Genomic DNA, 14,960 nt, shown 5'->3' with positions numbered 1-14,960 from the left:
ACTTTTCATAAATAACCCAAAGTATCCGTTTAATTACCTATTAATGACATTTTATGGGGTAATGACATCAAGCCCAACCATCTTGTTATGCTCCAAAGTCCATCTCACAATATAAATATAATATCACTCATAATCTATTTTACTAAATCATATTGGGATGAGATGTCTTTAATATTTAATAGCAAGTTTTAAGAATCAGTACAGGGGCGGGGCGCCTGGGTGGCTCAGTCAGGTAAGTGTCCAACTTTCGCTCAGGTCATGATCTCGCAGTTTGTGGGTTTGAGCCCCACATCGGGCTCTGTCCTGACATCTCAGAGCCTGGATCCTGCTTCAGATCCTGTGTCTCCCTTCTCTCTCTGCCCCTCCTCCACTTGTGCTCTCTCTATCTCTCTCTCACAAACTAAATAAACATTAAAAAAGAATTAGTACAGTATCTGCCTTTACCATCTTCTATCATAGTAATCTACTATCATCACATGAAATCTCTTCAGTGAATAATTACTTAATTCCCAGAGAATTGCTTATGTACTTAAAGGAATCTATGTCAAATGTATACATTTGTCTAACAAACTCATTCTAAAAGAATGGTTTATAGCATTTCTCTTTATACCATCTGTATCTCTTAGATAATAATAATAATAAAAACCTGATGCTCTTGATTTACCATGATTGAATCTGTGCATTATTTCTTTTTTTTTTAATTTTTTAATGTTTTATTTTATATTTGAGAGAGTAGGAGACAAAGACAGAGAGCAAGCAGGGGAGGTGCAGAGAGATGGAGACAGAATCCGAAGCAGGCTCCAGGCTCTGAGCTATCAGCACAGAGACTGATGTGGGGTTCGAACTCATGAGCAGTGAGATCATAATCTGAGCCAAAGTCAGATGCTTAACTGAGCCAATTAGGCGCTCCAAATCTGTGCATTATTTCTGTGACTATAGCAGCTAGAAATCATTAAGAATTTTTCAACTACAGGTACATATGATATTATCAATATTCAAGAAAATTTGGCCAAGTGTGTATATACAGTCTCCTGTATAGTCATGATATGTTTCTCACTTCAAATCCATCCCACCTACAAGTAGACACTTAATATATGTCTCTTTCTAAAATGATGTGGCATTTTCCCCCTCACATACATGATAAATCTGCCTTTCTCTGTAGTAAAAAAAAAATCTCATGACTTCACCTTTAAAGCAAATGGAATTTATGGTATTTTGAAATTATGTGTAATTTTTTTTTCATTTACCTAGAAATACCAGGAGAGCTTCCGGGGTTAGGGATAAAGAAGCCAACCTACAAAACTCACAGGAGAAATTGAAATAAAGTACGGCTATGAGCATCAGACTGCTAGGTAAGAGTCAAGAGCGCAAGAGTCTATCAAAATGACAATGTCAGACAAGTGAACTAGAAAATAAAAAACGTGGAAGCAATAAAACAAGCCAGGCATATCGTCAGAAGAGAGCAAAGCCTCTAGGGCACTGATCTCAAATTTTAGAGTTTGGGGGACACACTTGATGGGCTTCTTAAAATCCTCAGGTTCCCTGGCACTACTCTCAGAGATTGAACCTGAGTGAATCTGGCGTGGGTCCCAAACCATTCCAACAAATGCTGACGCATGTGGTATTCTCTCGACACTCTAAGCAAAAGTGCTTTGGAGGCTTTGAGTACCTGAGTCCAGGTGCTCAAGCGCACAGTATAGCAAGCCTGCTGACATGGAGATAAAGGTGAGCACAGGTCTCTGCCCAGGTCACAGTTACACCTGTGATGTATTTCATCACTGGTGAATATTCATTATAAACCTGCATAATGTTACATGACCTGTTAGTATTTTATCTTTTATCTAGCATTACTGATGCCAACTTTTAAATCTAGATGTCTATTTTTTGACAAATCCATATTTAGTCATTGAACAGCCATGTACGATAAATGCTTTTCTCTAGATGAATGCTAAAGTCAGGTTTTCAACATTTCTACAACATGCCAGGCAATGTGTTAAACACTTTTCTCCTGGTATCAATCTGTAGCAAGTTGGCTTCTCTGTTCCTGAAGTTTTACAAAGACAGAGAGAGAGAGAGAGAGAGAGAGAGAGAGAGAAGGGGAGAAGGGGAGAAGGGGAGGAGGGGAGGAAGGGAGGAAGGGAGGAAGGGAGGAGAGGAGGAAGGGACGAAAGGAGGAAGGAATGAACGGGGAGGGAGGGTGGGAAAGATGTACACTTAATTAAATCAGCTTTGTACACTGTTTCATAGGTCATCATGTAGATGTTTGAAGGCAGAAAATTATTTTATTGTGAAAAAAAGCTGAAAAAGTCTAACTATAGAAATACTGTTACAAAGACTGAATTTCATGTGACTGTGAAAAAAGTACCACCCATGAAAATAAGCTACTTTAGCAGTACAGTGCTATATCACAGTCATAAACTAGTATTTGAGAGGTAAGGTGTAAAAGAATTATTTTTAAAAAGTAAGAGGGCTTGCATAAATCATTAATTTGAACTACTTTAAAGCCATTACACATATTATAATATGTATATGTACAAATTAATGCAGATACTTTTAAATAATGTGTTTACCCATACTATTCAGAGTTCTGTTGTCTTAGCAATCCCTTAAAAAAAACTAACCAAAATAATGTACTTTTATCATCTAGATGATTTATCGTTTTTAATGTGCATTTCCACTTAGGAAGCTACATTTGTCATGTAAAATCATGCTTTCGATGAATTGTGTCTATAGAATTAAATACAGCAAAACCCTAGCAATGAAGTTACATGGATGGTTCTAACCCTGACTGCTTTTATTAGATCAGGAAAGGAAAGGTGGCTGACGGTTCAAGGTGAGAAGTAACCATAAGTGAATACCTGTGACCAGGGATGGGAGTCTACTCATCTCGTCCTTCTCATTCCAAAAGCTTCTCTCTTTCTACTCCAACCTGTGGTAACTTACCTCATCTTTTGTCCTTCACCATGGCCCCCAACAGTGCAAAAGTGAAATACAGTGAGGGAAGCCCACCCGCATCTGCCCTTAGACAAAAGAAACAGAACTTGCACTATGGAAACCCCTTCACAAAGACTGAATTTCAAACAACTCTACAGTGCTCAAGTCTAATATGAGGAAGTAAAAACTCCCCCATGGTATACATTTGAGAACCATAAGCCAAAACTGGATGCTAAAGAGGATAAGAGATCATCAAAGTAGCATAAAAATGAAACAAATAACAGAACCGGGTCAGAATCACTGCCACTATCCAAAAGGGCCAAAAGTATTAAAAAATAGTGAGAAGCCACTGATAATGAATACATAACTATCATATAATTATATCTGCATTTAATTACCACCCAACCCACTATGGATCAGACACTGCCCTAGATGCTGTAAACTCAGACCTTGAGACATGACCTCTGTTCCCAAGAAGCCCATATACTAGTGGAAGAAACAGATATGCAAACACAGAATTAAATGCAGTGTGATCACTGCAATCACCACACATTAATAAAATGCGAGTTGGTGTGAGTTAACAGTGACGATTATCAGGGAGAGCTGTATGTTTATGATTATGTATGTTTATAATTAATTTTATAGTTCATTCCATGTTGTGGTTTTAGGCTTCAATCATTCTTCACTGTCAACTTGATGGAGTACACTATTTCAATACCACTTTCCAATATGGTGAAGAGATCAGTCTGAAACGGATAGAGCAAACAATGACTTAAGTCATTAAGAGCAGGACCTGGAGGCAATCTGTGTCCGCAACATTGCTCACCAATGGCTCCCCTTCTCAACGTGTGTGCCTCATGGTACAAGAACCAGCAAGAAAATAATAACAATTCAGAATCTAATGTGTTAAAAGTTGAATAATTTTGATTCTACAATTTGAGGTATATAATCAGCTGTCAATTAGATAGCCAGCATACATGAAAAACTATTAAATGTCAAGGCACCATTAAAGAATTTGATGTGTAAATAGGATGAATTTTCATAGGTGGGCACTTGTTAGATGCCAAAGCATGCTTTCAGAAAATGACAAGAGCCAGAAAAGACAGAAGCATGTACATTTATTTTATGGCTCCTTTTCTAATTGCTAGTGTTTCTTCAAACGTTAAAATCATGACTTATGAAACACTGCAATAATAAAACAATCCCTATCCTCTGAATAAACGCAATAAAAATATCATCACTAAACTGTTATCTGGACCGTTTGAAAGCATAAATCTTTTCATGTTAACAAGTTCTCTTAATATGTTATATAAGGGTTCATTACTGATTCTTTGCAGCAATGAGGTGGCAAAAACCATTATAAAATGAAACTATTCATAATTATCTGACCCAATCATCGGCTCTCCCTGCTTAACACCAGAGTCTACCTCATTCATCATGTCAACTAAATGTTGAATGTCAGTATCAGAAAAACACAGACTGCAGAGAGAAGGGCATAAACTTAGCAAAGATGAAAGATGACAGTAGGGCTTGAAACTTCCCCAATCATATGCAAAGCACTGACAGATGATAATTTAGCAGAGCTAGACCCATTCATGGTGGAAGAAAAGAAAAGTGACAAGAATGACAACTAGATGGGTGTTTCAAAAGAGAATGGTTTCAACATCAAAGGAGTGTCTTGAGAAAATTAATGAAGCATTTGAATATTCTTTCAAAAACTCTTTTAAAAATACTAGAAAAGTTAAACATTAAGTGAAGACTATCACATCATGTAATCACATAATGTCATAAGATGTATTCCCCCACCCCTCAAGAGTCAGCATTTGATTCACTCTTTCTGAGATACAGTTTATTAACAGAAGTTATTAGCCAAATTATGTCATATATATTAGATAAAACAAATTAATAACATAAACTTTCATTTAACCAAAATGAAGTCCCAATCAGACGTCCCCCCCACTCCCACTTAGGAAATTCTGCTCCCCTTTCTACGTAGATTCACTTTCAATGGTCTTTTTCCCAAACCACTTATCCTTAAGAATCAAGTCTGCTTCAAGACAGTAGACAAATGTGTATCTACGAAATCACCTTACAGAGAAGATGAAAGAAACAGGTCTCATCACAACCTCTGTTAGACTCACACTCATAAAATAAGAGAACATGACTTGAAGTCAATACACTGTCAGACACAAACTTAGTCAAACGTAAAGCAGCAACAGGTGATTTTAAAATGGTCTTGTACCATTATATTTCTCCATGTAAAAAGGTAATCAAGAGGTGTCAAATTTCTATTCTGATTGTTTTTACTTCCTAAAACACAATAATTATTTTGATCTTATTTTTCCCAACACCTTCATATATTAATAATTCTCCCCCTTATCTTTTAATATATATTTTTTTCAGATTTAAGAGATCTATCCCAAACAGGCCTATGAAGAATGTAAAGCTAAACTACCAAATGACATAATGCTGATTGATACTCCCTTGTTGACAAAGTCCATTTTGACTCCAAAGATTACAGTGATCATTACACCAACAATCAGTCAAAAAGCCCACCAACATCAAGAACGGTTCTGTTCTATGGAATGAATCAGTGGCTCTGCTTAAACAGCTAATAAACTTCCTTCCCAACCACACTGATCACTGTCCTACAATTACTTTCAGTAGAATATCCCGTGGAATGTTTTGAATGTAAGATAAGACATAAAACTGAGATATAATAAATTATGCTAATAAAAGGTAATTAAATATGAACAATTAACCCACAGATCTTCTGTGGTGTCTGTCACTACATAAATGCTGACAAAAACCTAATTTTTATAATCAATTTACTTAAAAAAAATTTTAATGTTTATTTTTGACAGAAAGAGAGAGAGATTTGTGTGTATGTGTGTGTGAGAGAGAGAGAAAGAGAGCAGGGTTGGGGCAAAGAGACAGGGAGACAGAAAATCCAAAGCGGGCTCTGCACTGACAGCAGCAAGCCAGATGTGGGGCTCAAATTTACGAAACCAGGAGATCATGACCTGAGCTGAAGTTGGATGCTCAGCAAACTGAGCCACCCAGGTGCCCCATACAATCAATTTATTTTTAAAGGGCAAGCAACCAACTTAATCTAGATAATAATTTTAATTTTTTAAAACAAATTTTGTGTAATGTTTATTTAATTATTTTGAGAGAGAGAGAGCATGAGCTGGGGAGAGACGGAGAGAGAAGGAGAGAGAGAATCCCAAACAGGCTCCACACTGTCAGCACAGAGCCCAACATGGGGCTCAATCCCATGAACTGTGAGATCATGACCTGAGCTACAATCAGGAGTCCGATGCTTAACCAACTGAGCCACCCAGGTGCCCCACAAATTAGCTACATTTTTATCTGATGGGTATAAATAATATTACATGGTGCCAAGGAATATAGGCTTTAGAACCAGTCTGTTTATTTTCGTACTAAACTTTGCCATCCGTTAGTCATAAGAACTTGAGTAAGTTATATAGCCTCATTTTGAAAATCTGTGTAATGGGGATTATAATACCTCAGCAAACTATTTAAGACTCACCAAGATTGCATACAATGGAAGATCAGCATTTCCTCAAAAGTAAAGTGGGTGACTGGCAATCAAGGACCTCTGTCCTCCCCTAAGCAAATTTAGCCAGGCAAGTTAGAGGAATCCTAGATCTTGATCTTGAATCTTGAGTGACATAATATAAGGGTGGAAAAAATTATTAGAGCCTATCCATTTTAGCTAAGGCATTGAAGGTCCTGCCTGACAGCTTTGGCTGCCTAGACACCCTTGAGAATATAGCTTTTCTTTTGATCCTGTGAATGACCCCATATCCTTTAAATTAATTTTTCTTTTAGTTTCTGTTGCTTGGAACTATCTAACCTTAACTGGAGTGATATAACACCTTCAGTAGACAGGTGCATATATTAGACAAACGGGAATTTCTCAAGGGTAAAACCCTACCACTGAACCAGAGCTTTAAAATACTACTTATTTGCATAGCATTTTACAGTAGTCAAAGCACTTCCACTTATTTCATTTGACTCTTGCACTAACCCACACGGCACTAACCTCTCTCATGAGAGGTTTGATGCATTATCCCCAAACCAAGGGTTAGAGTCCAGTCTAACAGTGAACAACAACCAGGTCTTTTCACTCTGTCATCTGATTTGGGAGTCATAAATTTCAATCACTTATTTGCCTAACATAAAGGAATGTAATGATAATTTATAATGCAAAATACTAGATAGGCAAGATACCTGACAGATTTTACTATAAAAAGTCTTCATTTGATTAATGGGAAAATAAGACCCTGGAAAATTAAGTGACTTATTTGAAATAAATAATCCACCTCAAGTGGAAATAGTGCAAACTCATGGTGTATCAGACTCGGAGCCCATTCAAGAAATTTTGGTCACTGGAGAAAGAGTGGCATCTCTAAGGTGGTCCTAAAAGACCTGAGGAAGCTCAGGGAAGGAGCTGGACAGGTTTCCCAACTTCAGCTCAAGGCTCCTCACCTCAAAAGCTCTTTAAGGATCTCTGTGTTCTCTAGCTGACATGCCACCTGACATCTGCCCTTGGCCCTGTCCTAACCCCACTAGAGCCACTCGAAACAAACACAAAGCTGTCTGCAAGCTGAGCAGTAATCCTTGTTTGCAATTCAGAGAAAGCTCTTTAACCATTCCCCTTCCCTCCCAGAACCTGCATTCATCCTGCACAATTGTGTCCCTTTGTCCTGTGTTACCTTGGGAATCCTACCCGCAGTTTCTCCTAAACTTCCTGGAAGGAACCAGACTTGAGTACTATGACCCCTTTCCCACTCTCTCCGAGGTGGTGGACTGAGATGGGGAATCAGGTTCTGATCACAAGTTGCCAACCAGTTGGCTGTGCCTTCCTCCAACGTGCATTCCCTCAAGACCCCAAAACCTCCCAAAGCACCTATGGCTGTGTCTTACGCAATCATTTTCAAATCCTGCTCCAGTAGAATTTATGTTGCTGCCCTCTTAGGAACCCAACATTCGTATTATCTCCTCTGTGCATGCTGGAACTGTAGTCATTTCTGATTTCCTGCAGCCTGTTTTCTGTCCTGATGCCCCATTTCCTTCTTACACTCCAACTGTTTGTTATAAATATAGCAAGGCTGGTGACACTGAGGCACCCACTGCTATGGGCTGTATATGACACATTATGGTCCACACATATTCTTCCTTTGAGCAACTTGCATGTTCAGTGCAAGAAATATCAATGCTTTTTCAGGAATCTCTTATTCCTGCAGTAGACTCAATTTTTAGGATATACATGAGGAGAGAAAAAATGACAGATTCCATTTCCCTAGAGTACCAAGAAGAATCTGTGAAGTTTTGTTTTGGTAAAAGGGCTGGCAGATAGCAATGAGAAACCCTCCAATTCAAAGCAAGTTCAGTTTTTCTTCCAATGCTCAATTGACAACAGAATGACAAAAGTAAACTTCAGTCCATTTTTCTCATCCCAGCAGGACAACCGCTCCCCAGGAAAGGAATTATCATCATGAATCAACACTAAAACACACAACCATTTTAATTGACTGAAATAAGTAGCATTCATGCTGACACGGGAGGTCACCCTGGACACTTGAAATGAAAGAATATAGATGAGGAGAAAGACTAAATCTCAGCTAGCATTTGAAAAGTTTCATGGTGAAAAGTGGATAAATAAGAGAATTCCCAGAGGTCACTGTTTGAGGCTTCCTTGCAAATCTGAATAGACAATTTTAGATCTAAACAGAAATCAACATATTGAAGATACGAAACAAACCAGTCAATTATAAAGCCTTAAAGATAAAAAGCAATGTACTGAAATTTGTATAATATAGTATTTGACTGGAAACATTTTAAATCTTCTTTATGCCTTTAAAAATTATACTAATTGCTTACTTTATAATAACAAATTATCCTAGTTGAAAGAAAGCTCATGTTCATCTCAATTAAGGCAATTTAAAGACAAAATTTTAGTTTATTCTTTATACGGCACTAAAATAATACGGGGCTCCAACCCCATGAAATGATGGGGATTCAAAGTTACTATAGACGAAAACGTATTACAGATTCTGAATATCACTCTTTTGCCTTTTTATCATCTAAAAAAATCTTTCTCTAATTAATCATAAATCTGTAAAACTTTTTGTCTTCAGTGGACCTGAAAAATCACATAATAGTTCTTTCATTTTAGAAATGAGGAAATTCAAGTTTAGAGAGATTAAGTGGGCTTACAATGAAATCCATCACCATACACCTAATTTAGAATCTGAAAATAACAGTATCACAGAACACGTATGGAGCGGAACCCCCTTCTTAACTCTCTCCAGGATTCAAGCTATGTACTTGTTGACCAAAGGCAGTCAGGAAAAAGGATAATCGAGATGCACAAATACTGAAATACCAAAGCTTATAACCCACACAGTGTTGGGTGGCTCTATCACAAAGCTTTCAGGCTGTCACTAAGTCAATTAACTGCCGCTTTATGGATATTTAAAAATAATAATGACAGCACTTTTCAGAAATGGTTACAGCCCTCTGGCATTATCTGTGAAAATGACCATTTATGGTTCAATCCAATGTCAACAATTCTATTCACAGTATTAAGACATAACAAAACTATTTTAAGCTCCATTGTTGAGTAGAGTGAATGTACCTCCCAGCCTTCAATGTGAGACTGCCACTCCTCCAAAACTTCTAACTTCTCCATCTGCCTCTTGGCCTCGTTTATGTTGGAACAGACGGCTTTCATGGCTTGGAGGGCTTCCATTACTGCTGCGTAGTCACTGTGTTTCCTTGGAGTCCGCTTCAGCAACTCCTGTTTATACACAAAAAACAAATCGCCCTTTGATCTTCTGCTTTCTGGTACAGCAGGTTCAGACTGACCAGGAAATGAAAACTGCAAAGATCGTGAGAGCCACTTTCAGAAGTGACATCACAAACTCCACTAGGATTAAGATCAGAAATAAAAGGTTGAATCAATGAATGTGCATTACCCCTAATACACATTTGGCAGTGATTTTAATTTTTTCCTTAAAGTTATTGTCTTTAAAAACTAAATTAGACTTCTCCTTTCAAACTGTCAAATATCTCACCTGCGGCATGAAATGTTTTTATAAGTTTGACCTCTGCTCCAACCAGAAATATAACTTTACATATTTTCCTCAAGTCTTTAACAGAATAGTAAGCCCAAAATTTCAGAAATAATTTAAATGCCTTATTTTCTAATAAATTTTTGAGAAGCTATAAAAACATGCTATACATAAAGCAAAAATTTTAAATAATGTCTTACACTCCAGCAAAATAAATGATGTGTAAATTCCACAATACTCCATCATTAAAGGGGAAATTTATGCTGTTTTCACCAATAACTTGGGTTCATTCTCTGTAATGAATGAATTGCCATATGCCTCTCAATAATTTTCTTTTTGTTTTTGTTTTTTGGGGTTTTTTTTGGCATTTTATGGTTTTTTTCCATTCAGGATATCAGAACAAGAGTAATCTTTAATCTTTTAAATATATTAAAAGGTCTTGTTTGTTTTTTAGGAGCACAAAATTAAACATCTTCACCCACTGTCTAGACAGTTGTAACCACATTGCTTTTTAATTAGTCATTTGTTTCTTTACTACAGTTGCCATCATCATGTAACTAACACAATTACAGAAATCCTAAGGCAAGTCTTTTAAAAGAATTCTCTTAATTCTTAACATACAGTGGGAAAGTATGTAGTTGTTATATTCTCCTGGGGTCTGTTATTGTTGAAAATTTTGCCATAAACTTTGACCCTGCATTCAATATGTTCACACTCTGTTCTGCAGAGCTAGCACCAAAAGAATACACATTACATCACTCCCAAGACAAGATTTAAAAAGTTATGCTGGAACACAAATCCATGGAAGAGACATGCTGGCTTCTCTAGAAATTCTAAAGTGCAGAAGTATTTGTAAATTATGTGAAGTGGTCAAGTCAGTCCGCAGGCTATGATTTGGGGCCCCACGCAACTGTGCCCAATGAGTACCTGTGGAACTGAGAATTTAGATAATGTAAAATAGCAAGATGAATGACTAGTAATAATCTCTGTCAGTTACTTTCCATGAGCCTTGTGCTGATTTCAAGTTCCACAAATAAGACCAATATATCTTTTCTTTAACACACAGCCTAATCCCTAATGTCTTTCTGAGTAAATAAAATCATCCAAAATCAAAGAGATTATCAGCACAGTAGTACAACAAAGAAAACCACCAACACCAACATACCTACTACACAAGTAAATAGTTCTTCACGTTTCTTTGCGAAGACAACCATCCAAAGAAGGGGAAACATGACATCTTTTCATTCCTTGAAGGTACCGTGAGTTATTTATCTTCCTAAGCAAGGATGTGTCCATGATTCCATCTTTTGAGAGGTCAGATCAACCAACCCTAACCAGCAGCCATCCGTAACCAGAAGTGATTTAGAACAACTACTTGGCATGGCGTATTTCTCTTAATATCACTATCCCTTCTGACGCTTAAACAAATGCCTACATTCCAAAGCCAGGTCCAGGGACAGCTGAAGTGATCTGGGTCACCACAATAGGCATCTAAAAGGACTCTCACAAAGATAAGTCACCTTTGCACCAATCCTCCCACCTTCTGAGGACCACACCAAAGCTCTGCATAACTGGAGATCCCCATGTTACCTTCTCTCTAGGGCTTCATTGAGCAACTTCAATGGACTTTGTTTTTTTATAAGGAGAAATTGTTTTCAAAGAAATTGTACACAAAACCCCAATTTATGCAACTAACAGAAGTTGTAGTTAAAAAAAAGGTATTTTTAGGGACACCCAGGTGGCTCAGTTGGCTAAGCATCCAACTCTTGATTTTGGCTCAGGTCATGATCTCACAGTTTATGAGATCAAGCCCCACATTGGGCTCTATAGTGATAGTGATTAATATATTAAAATAAATCAGAAACAAATATATATGAGTAGTAATAGCTAATATATATGGAATACATACTGTGTTAAATGATTTGCCTAAAATAGTTCAACTATTGTTACTATGTAATCCCTTTTCGATATGCATATATATGTATACACAATATATGGATACGCATATCCATATACACATTCTTGTAGATACATGCTATAATTTCATCATAATTATTCCTATTTCATAAATAAAAACCCAAGGCTTTAAGAGGTTAGATTATGTGTTCAGTACACAGCTAGTAAGCAGAATACTTAGGATTTGAACTCAGAACTCATGTGCTCAACCACCATCCCAAACTGCATCCTGATGTTGTAGTTGTAGTTCCTGATGTTGTACCTCCAAAAGCATCATTTTCAGAATTGCCATACAAATCTATTCACATACTTTAATACTACAAATAATTAGGACATTATAGTATGTTTTTCAGAATAAAACTTTGGGTCATTATAATGAGGCAATGGACCTACAACCATTAATGGGGCATGTCCTGTCTTCCAGAGGTAGTGTTTGCTTATCACTGTCATTCCTATCATTTATTGTCCCATGTGACCCACACCATTCCCTGTAATATAGATTTAAATACCAAGCCCTGAAATTATGTAACTTTGACTTTAACTTCATTAGTATCAAGAAGTCATCATTTTTAGGGACTATCAAATCATATGCCCACAGTGGATTTACTTAAGATAAAGAACCCTGTACATAAAGTGCTATATAAACTGGTCATAAGGTACTTAATGGATTATCTTGAAACTAATGCATTAACTCTAAATAAAACTCAAACAAATATATTTTCTACAAGGAGCAAAGTCTATAAAGTAGTCTACAAAGTCTCTTTTGCCAAAAGATCTGTTTCCTACTCCATATATATGTGACAAAATAGCCATTTTCCCCCAATAACTATGATCTGCCTTTTCTTTAGAAAGTCAGATTATTTAGGGGTGCCTGCATGGTTCAGTCAGCTGAGTGCCCAACTCTTGATTTTGGCTCAGGTCACGATCTCAGTTTTGAGATTGAGCCCCGTATTGGGCTCCACACTGGGCATGGAGCCTGTTTGAGATTCTCTCTCTCTCTCCCTCTCTCCCTCTCTCTCTCTCTCTCTCTCCCTCTGCCCTTATCCCCCACTCATGTGCTTGGTCTCAAAAAAAAAAAAAAAAAAAGAAAGAAAGAAAACAAAACAAAAGTCAGATTATTTAAAAGAAAAACCTTTTAAATACCATCTGCAAAATATGCAGATACAAGGAAAATTCTACAGTGAAATAAACACATAAAATACCTTTAAAAGGAGAGGATACTTGCAAATTCTTTGTATCGGTGTTACTAAATATCCTTCCAGGGGAACATCTGTGTTCTTCCGTCCTCCGAGTAGCATACAGTTCTGAAGTGGAAATAAAAACAATTAATTACACTTTTTAAAGTCAAAGCTGTGACACGATCTTCTATCATAAAATTTCCTGCTGAAACTTTGTCAAAGCTTATCTCTACATAGCTTCTTTCTCAGAGATGAGCCCATGCAATCACAAATAACATTTACAGAAGACAAAAACAAATACTTCACATTTCATATTGGTTATAGAAACCAAAATGTGTTTTGAATACATATCTTGGAAATTAATTTATATATATTTTTCTGAGTAAGAAGTCTGAAGACAAATAGGATAGACATGGAGGAATGAAGGAATGGATGGATGGGTGAGTGGATGGGTGGATGAATGGATGGATGGAGGGATGAATGGATTGATGGGTGAATAAATAATAGGTAGACAGACACAAGTATACATAGAGATCAATCCTGCTTATAAAGGGAGTTGTGTTGTAGTTGAGTCATGGTGTGGTGTTGTGTTGTAAAGAGCAGGCCTAGAGACAATTGGGTTCTACACATGCTCTGCCACTGACTAGTGATGTAACTTGGGCTGATTTCAGAATGCTAGTTTTCCTGTCTGTAAACTTGGCATGTTTTCAACCAGTGATTGCTAAGTCACTGTTAGCTGTACTACCTCACCAATGACACTGGCCAGCCAGTCGCAGAGGAGGTCAGATACGATCTCCAGAGAGGCAAGAGGAATGGGACATTCTCAAAATTAGCAATCAGAGGAAGATGAAAGGGAAGAGGAAATCAACTCTGATTTAAAAAAAAAAAAAGCCTATAGCCTCTTAAGCATCTGGTCTTTATTTAATGGTTTAAGTATCAATACCAAAAGAAAAAAAAAAAAGATTTGAAATTGATGCCAAAACCTGTTTCTGCAGTGTCTATCAGAGTAACTGGCATAGAGAAAACAGGCATAAATATGTAATGAAGGGAGAAAAGGGCCCCTCAAATATCTATTATCATTTAGCTACCTTTATACTACCATTTTAAAACTACTGTCCTGTATTCATCAAGAAGACAGACCAAGTGCCGAGCAGGAAAGGATGAAAAGGAAAGACTGAGGGTAACAGCAGAACCCCCTGCCCGCTGTCATGAACAACTTGGCTTTAGCTCCAATTTGTGTATTCAAGTCAGCACAACTAATGCCATGACTTTAACTTCCCCCAGACAGTTTAGAAGTCAGAACAGCAAATAAGTGTTCTGACTCAAGCATGCTCTTTGAGGGGCTTCATCCCCTATTACAATCAGTTTATCAAAATATTCTTTCCAACTCTGCATGACATTGTCCCCAGAGCAATTGTATGAAACACAACTATGTACATCTCACTAGATTTCCAGTGATGTCAGTATTCCAGTAGGAGTTAGCATTCCTATAAATGTGGCCACCCCCTTTTCCTAGCTCTGGGTTGAAGTACCTTAAGAAACTCATGACTGCCTAACGCACTTTTATTTCCTTGTCTATTTGTACTGTACGGATTAGGAACTGTCTTCATAATAGCAGGGGTTGGTTGCCACTTTTGACTGGCTTATGAAAGCCAGCTCTCTTCTAACGTATACACAAAGAATGTCTCCTAAATGACCTCCCAGAGATTTCCCTGATAAAACTTACTGAGGTGGCCCAAATAATACCATCAACAAATCTGTAAACTCTTACCTGTTTTTCAAAGGATAA

The 14,960-nt window shown here is 37.3% G+C and overlaps 1 protein-coding gene across 1 annotated transcript in view; it reads right to left on the bottom strand.

The window, feature by feature from the left end:
• Positions 1 to 14,960, bottom strand: part of PREX2 (phosphatidylinositol-3,4,5-trisphosphate dependent Rac exchange factor 2) — a 288,123-nt gene that overhangs the window by 195,124 nt on the left and 78,039 nt on the right. Inside the window, exons 5-6 of the mRNA XM_042973055.1 lie at positions 13,196 to 13,297; positions 9,602 to 9,763 (exon numbers count right to left, since the gene is read on the bottom strand). Coding sequence (XP_042828989.1) covers positions 9,602 to 9,763; positions 13,196 to 13,297 — 264 coding nt within the window. The remainder of the gene's footprint in view (positions 1 to 9,601; positions 9,764 to 13,195; positions 13,298 to 14,960) is intronic.

This window comes from Panthera tigris, chromosome F2 (assembly GCF_018350195.1).
Source record: "Panthera tigris isolate Pti1 chromosome F2, P.tigris_Pti1_mat1.1, whole genome shotgun sequence".
Lineage (NCBI taxonomy): Eukaryota > Metazoa > Chordata > Mammalia > Carnivora > Felidae > Panthera > Panthera tigris.
The sequence above is the reverse complement of the archived record's forward strand: the minus strand, read 5'-3'. Positions and strand labels throughout refer to the sequence as shown.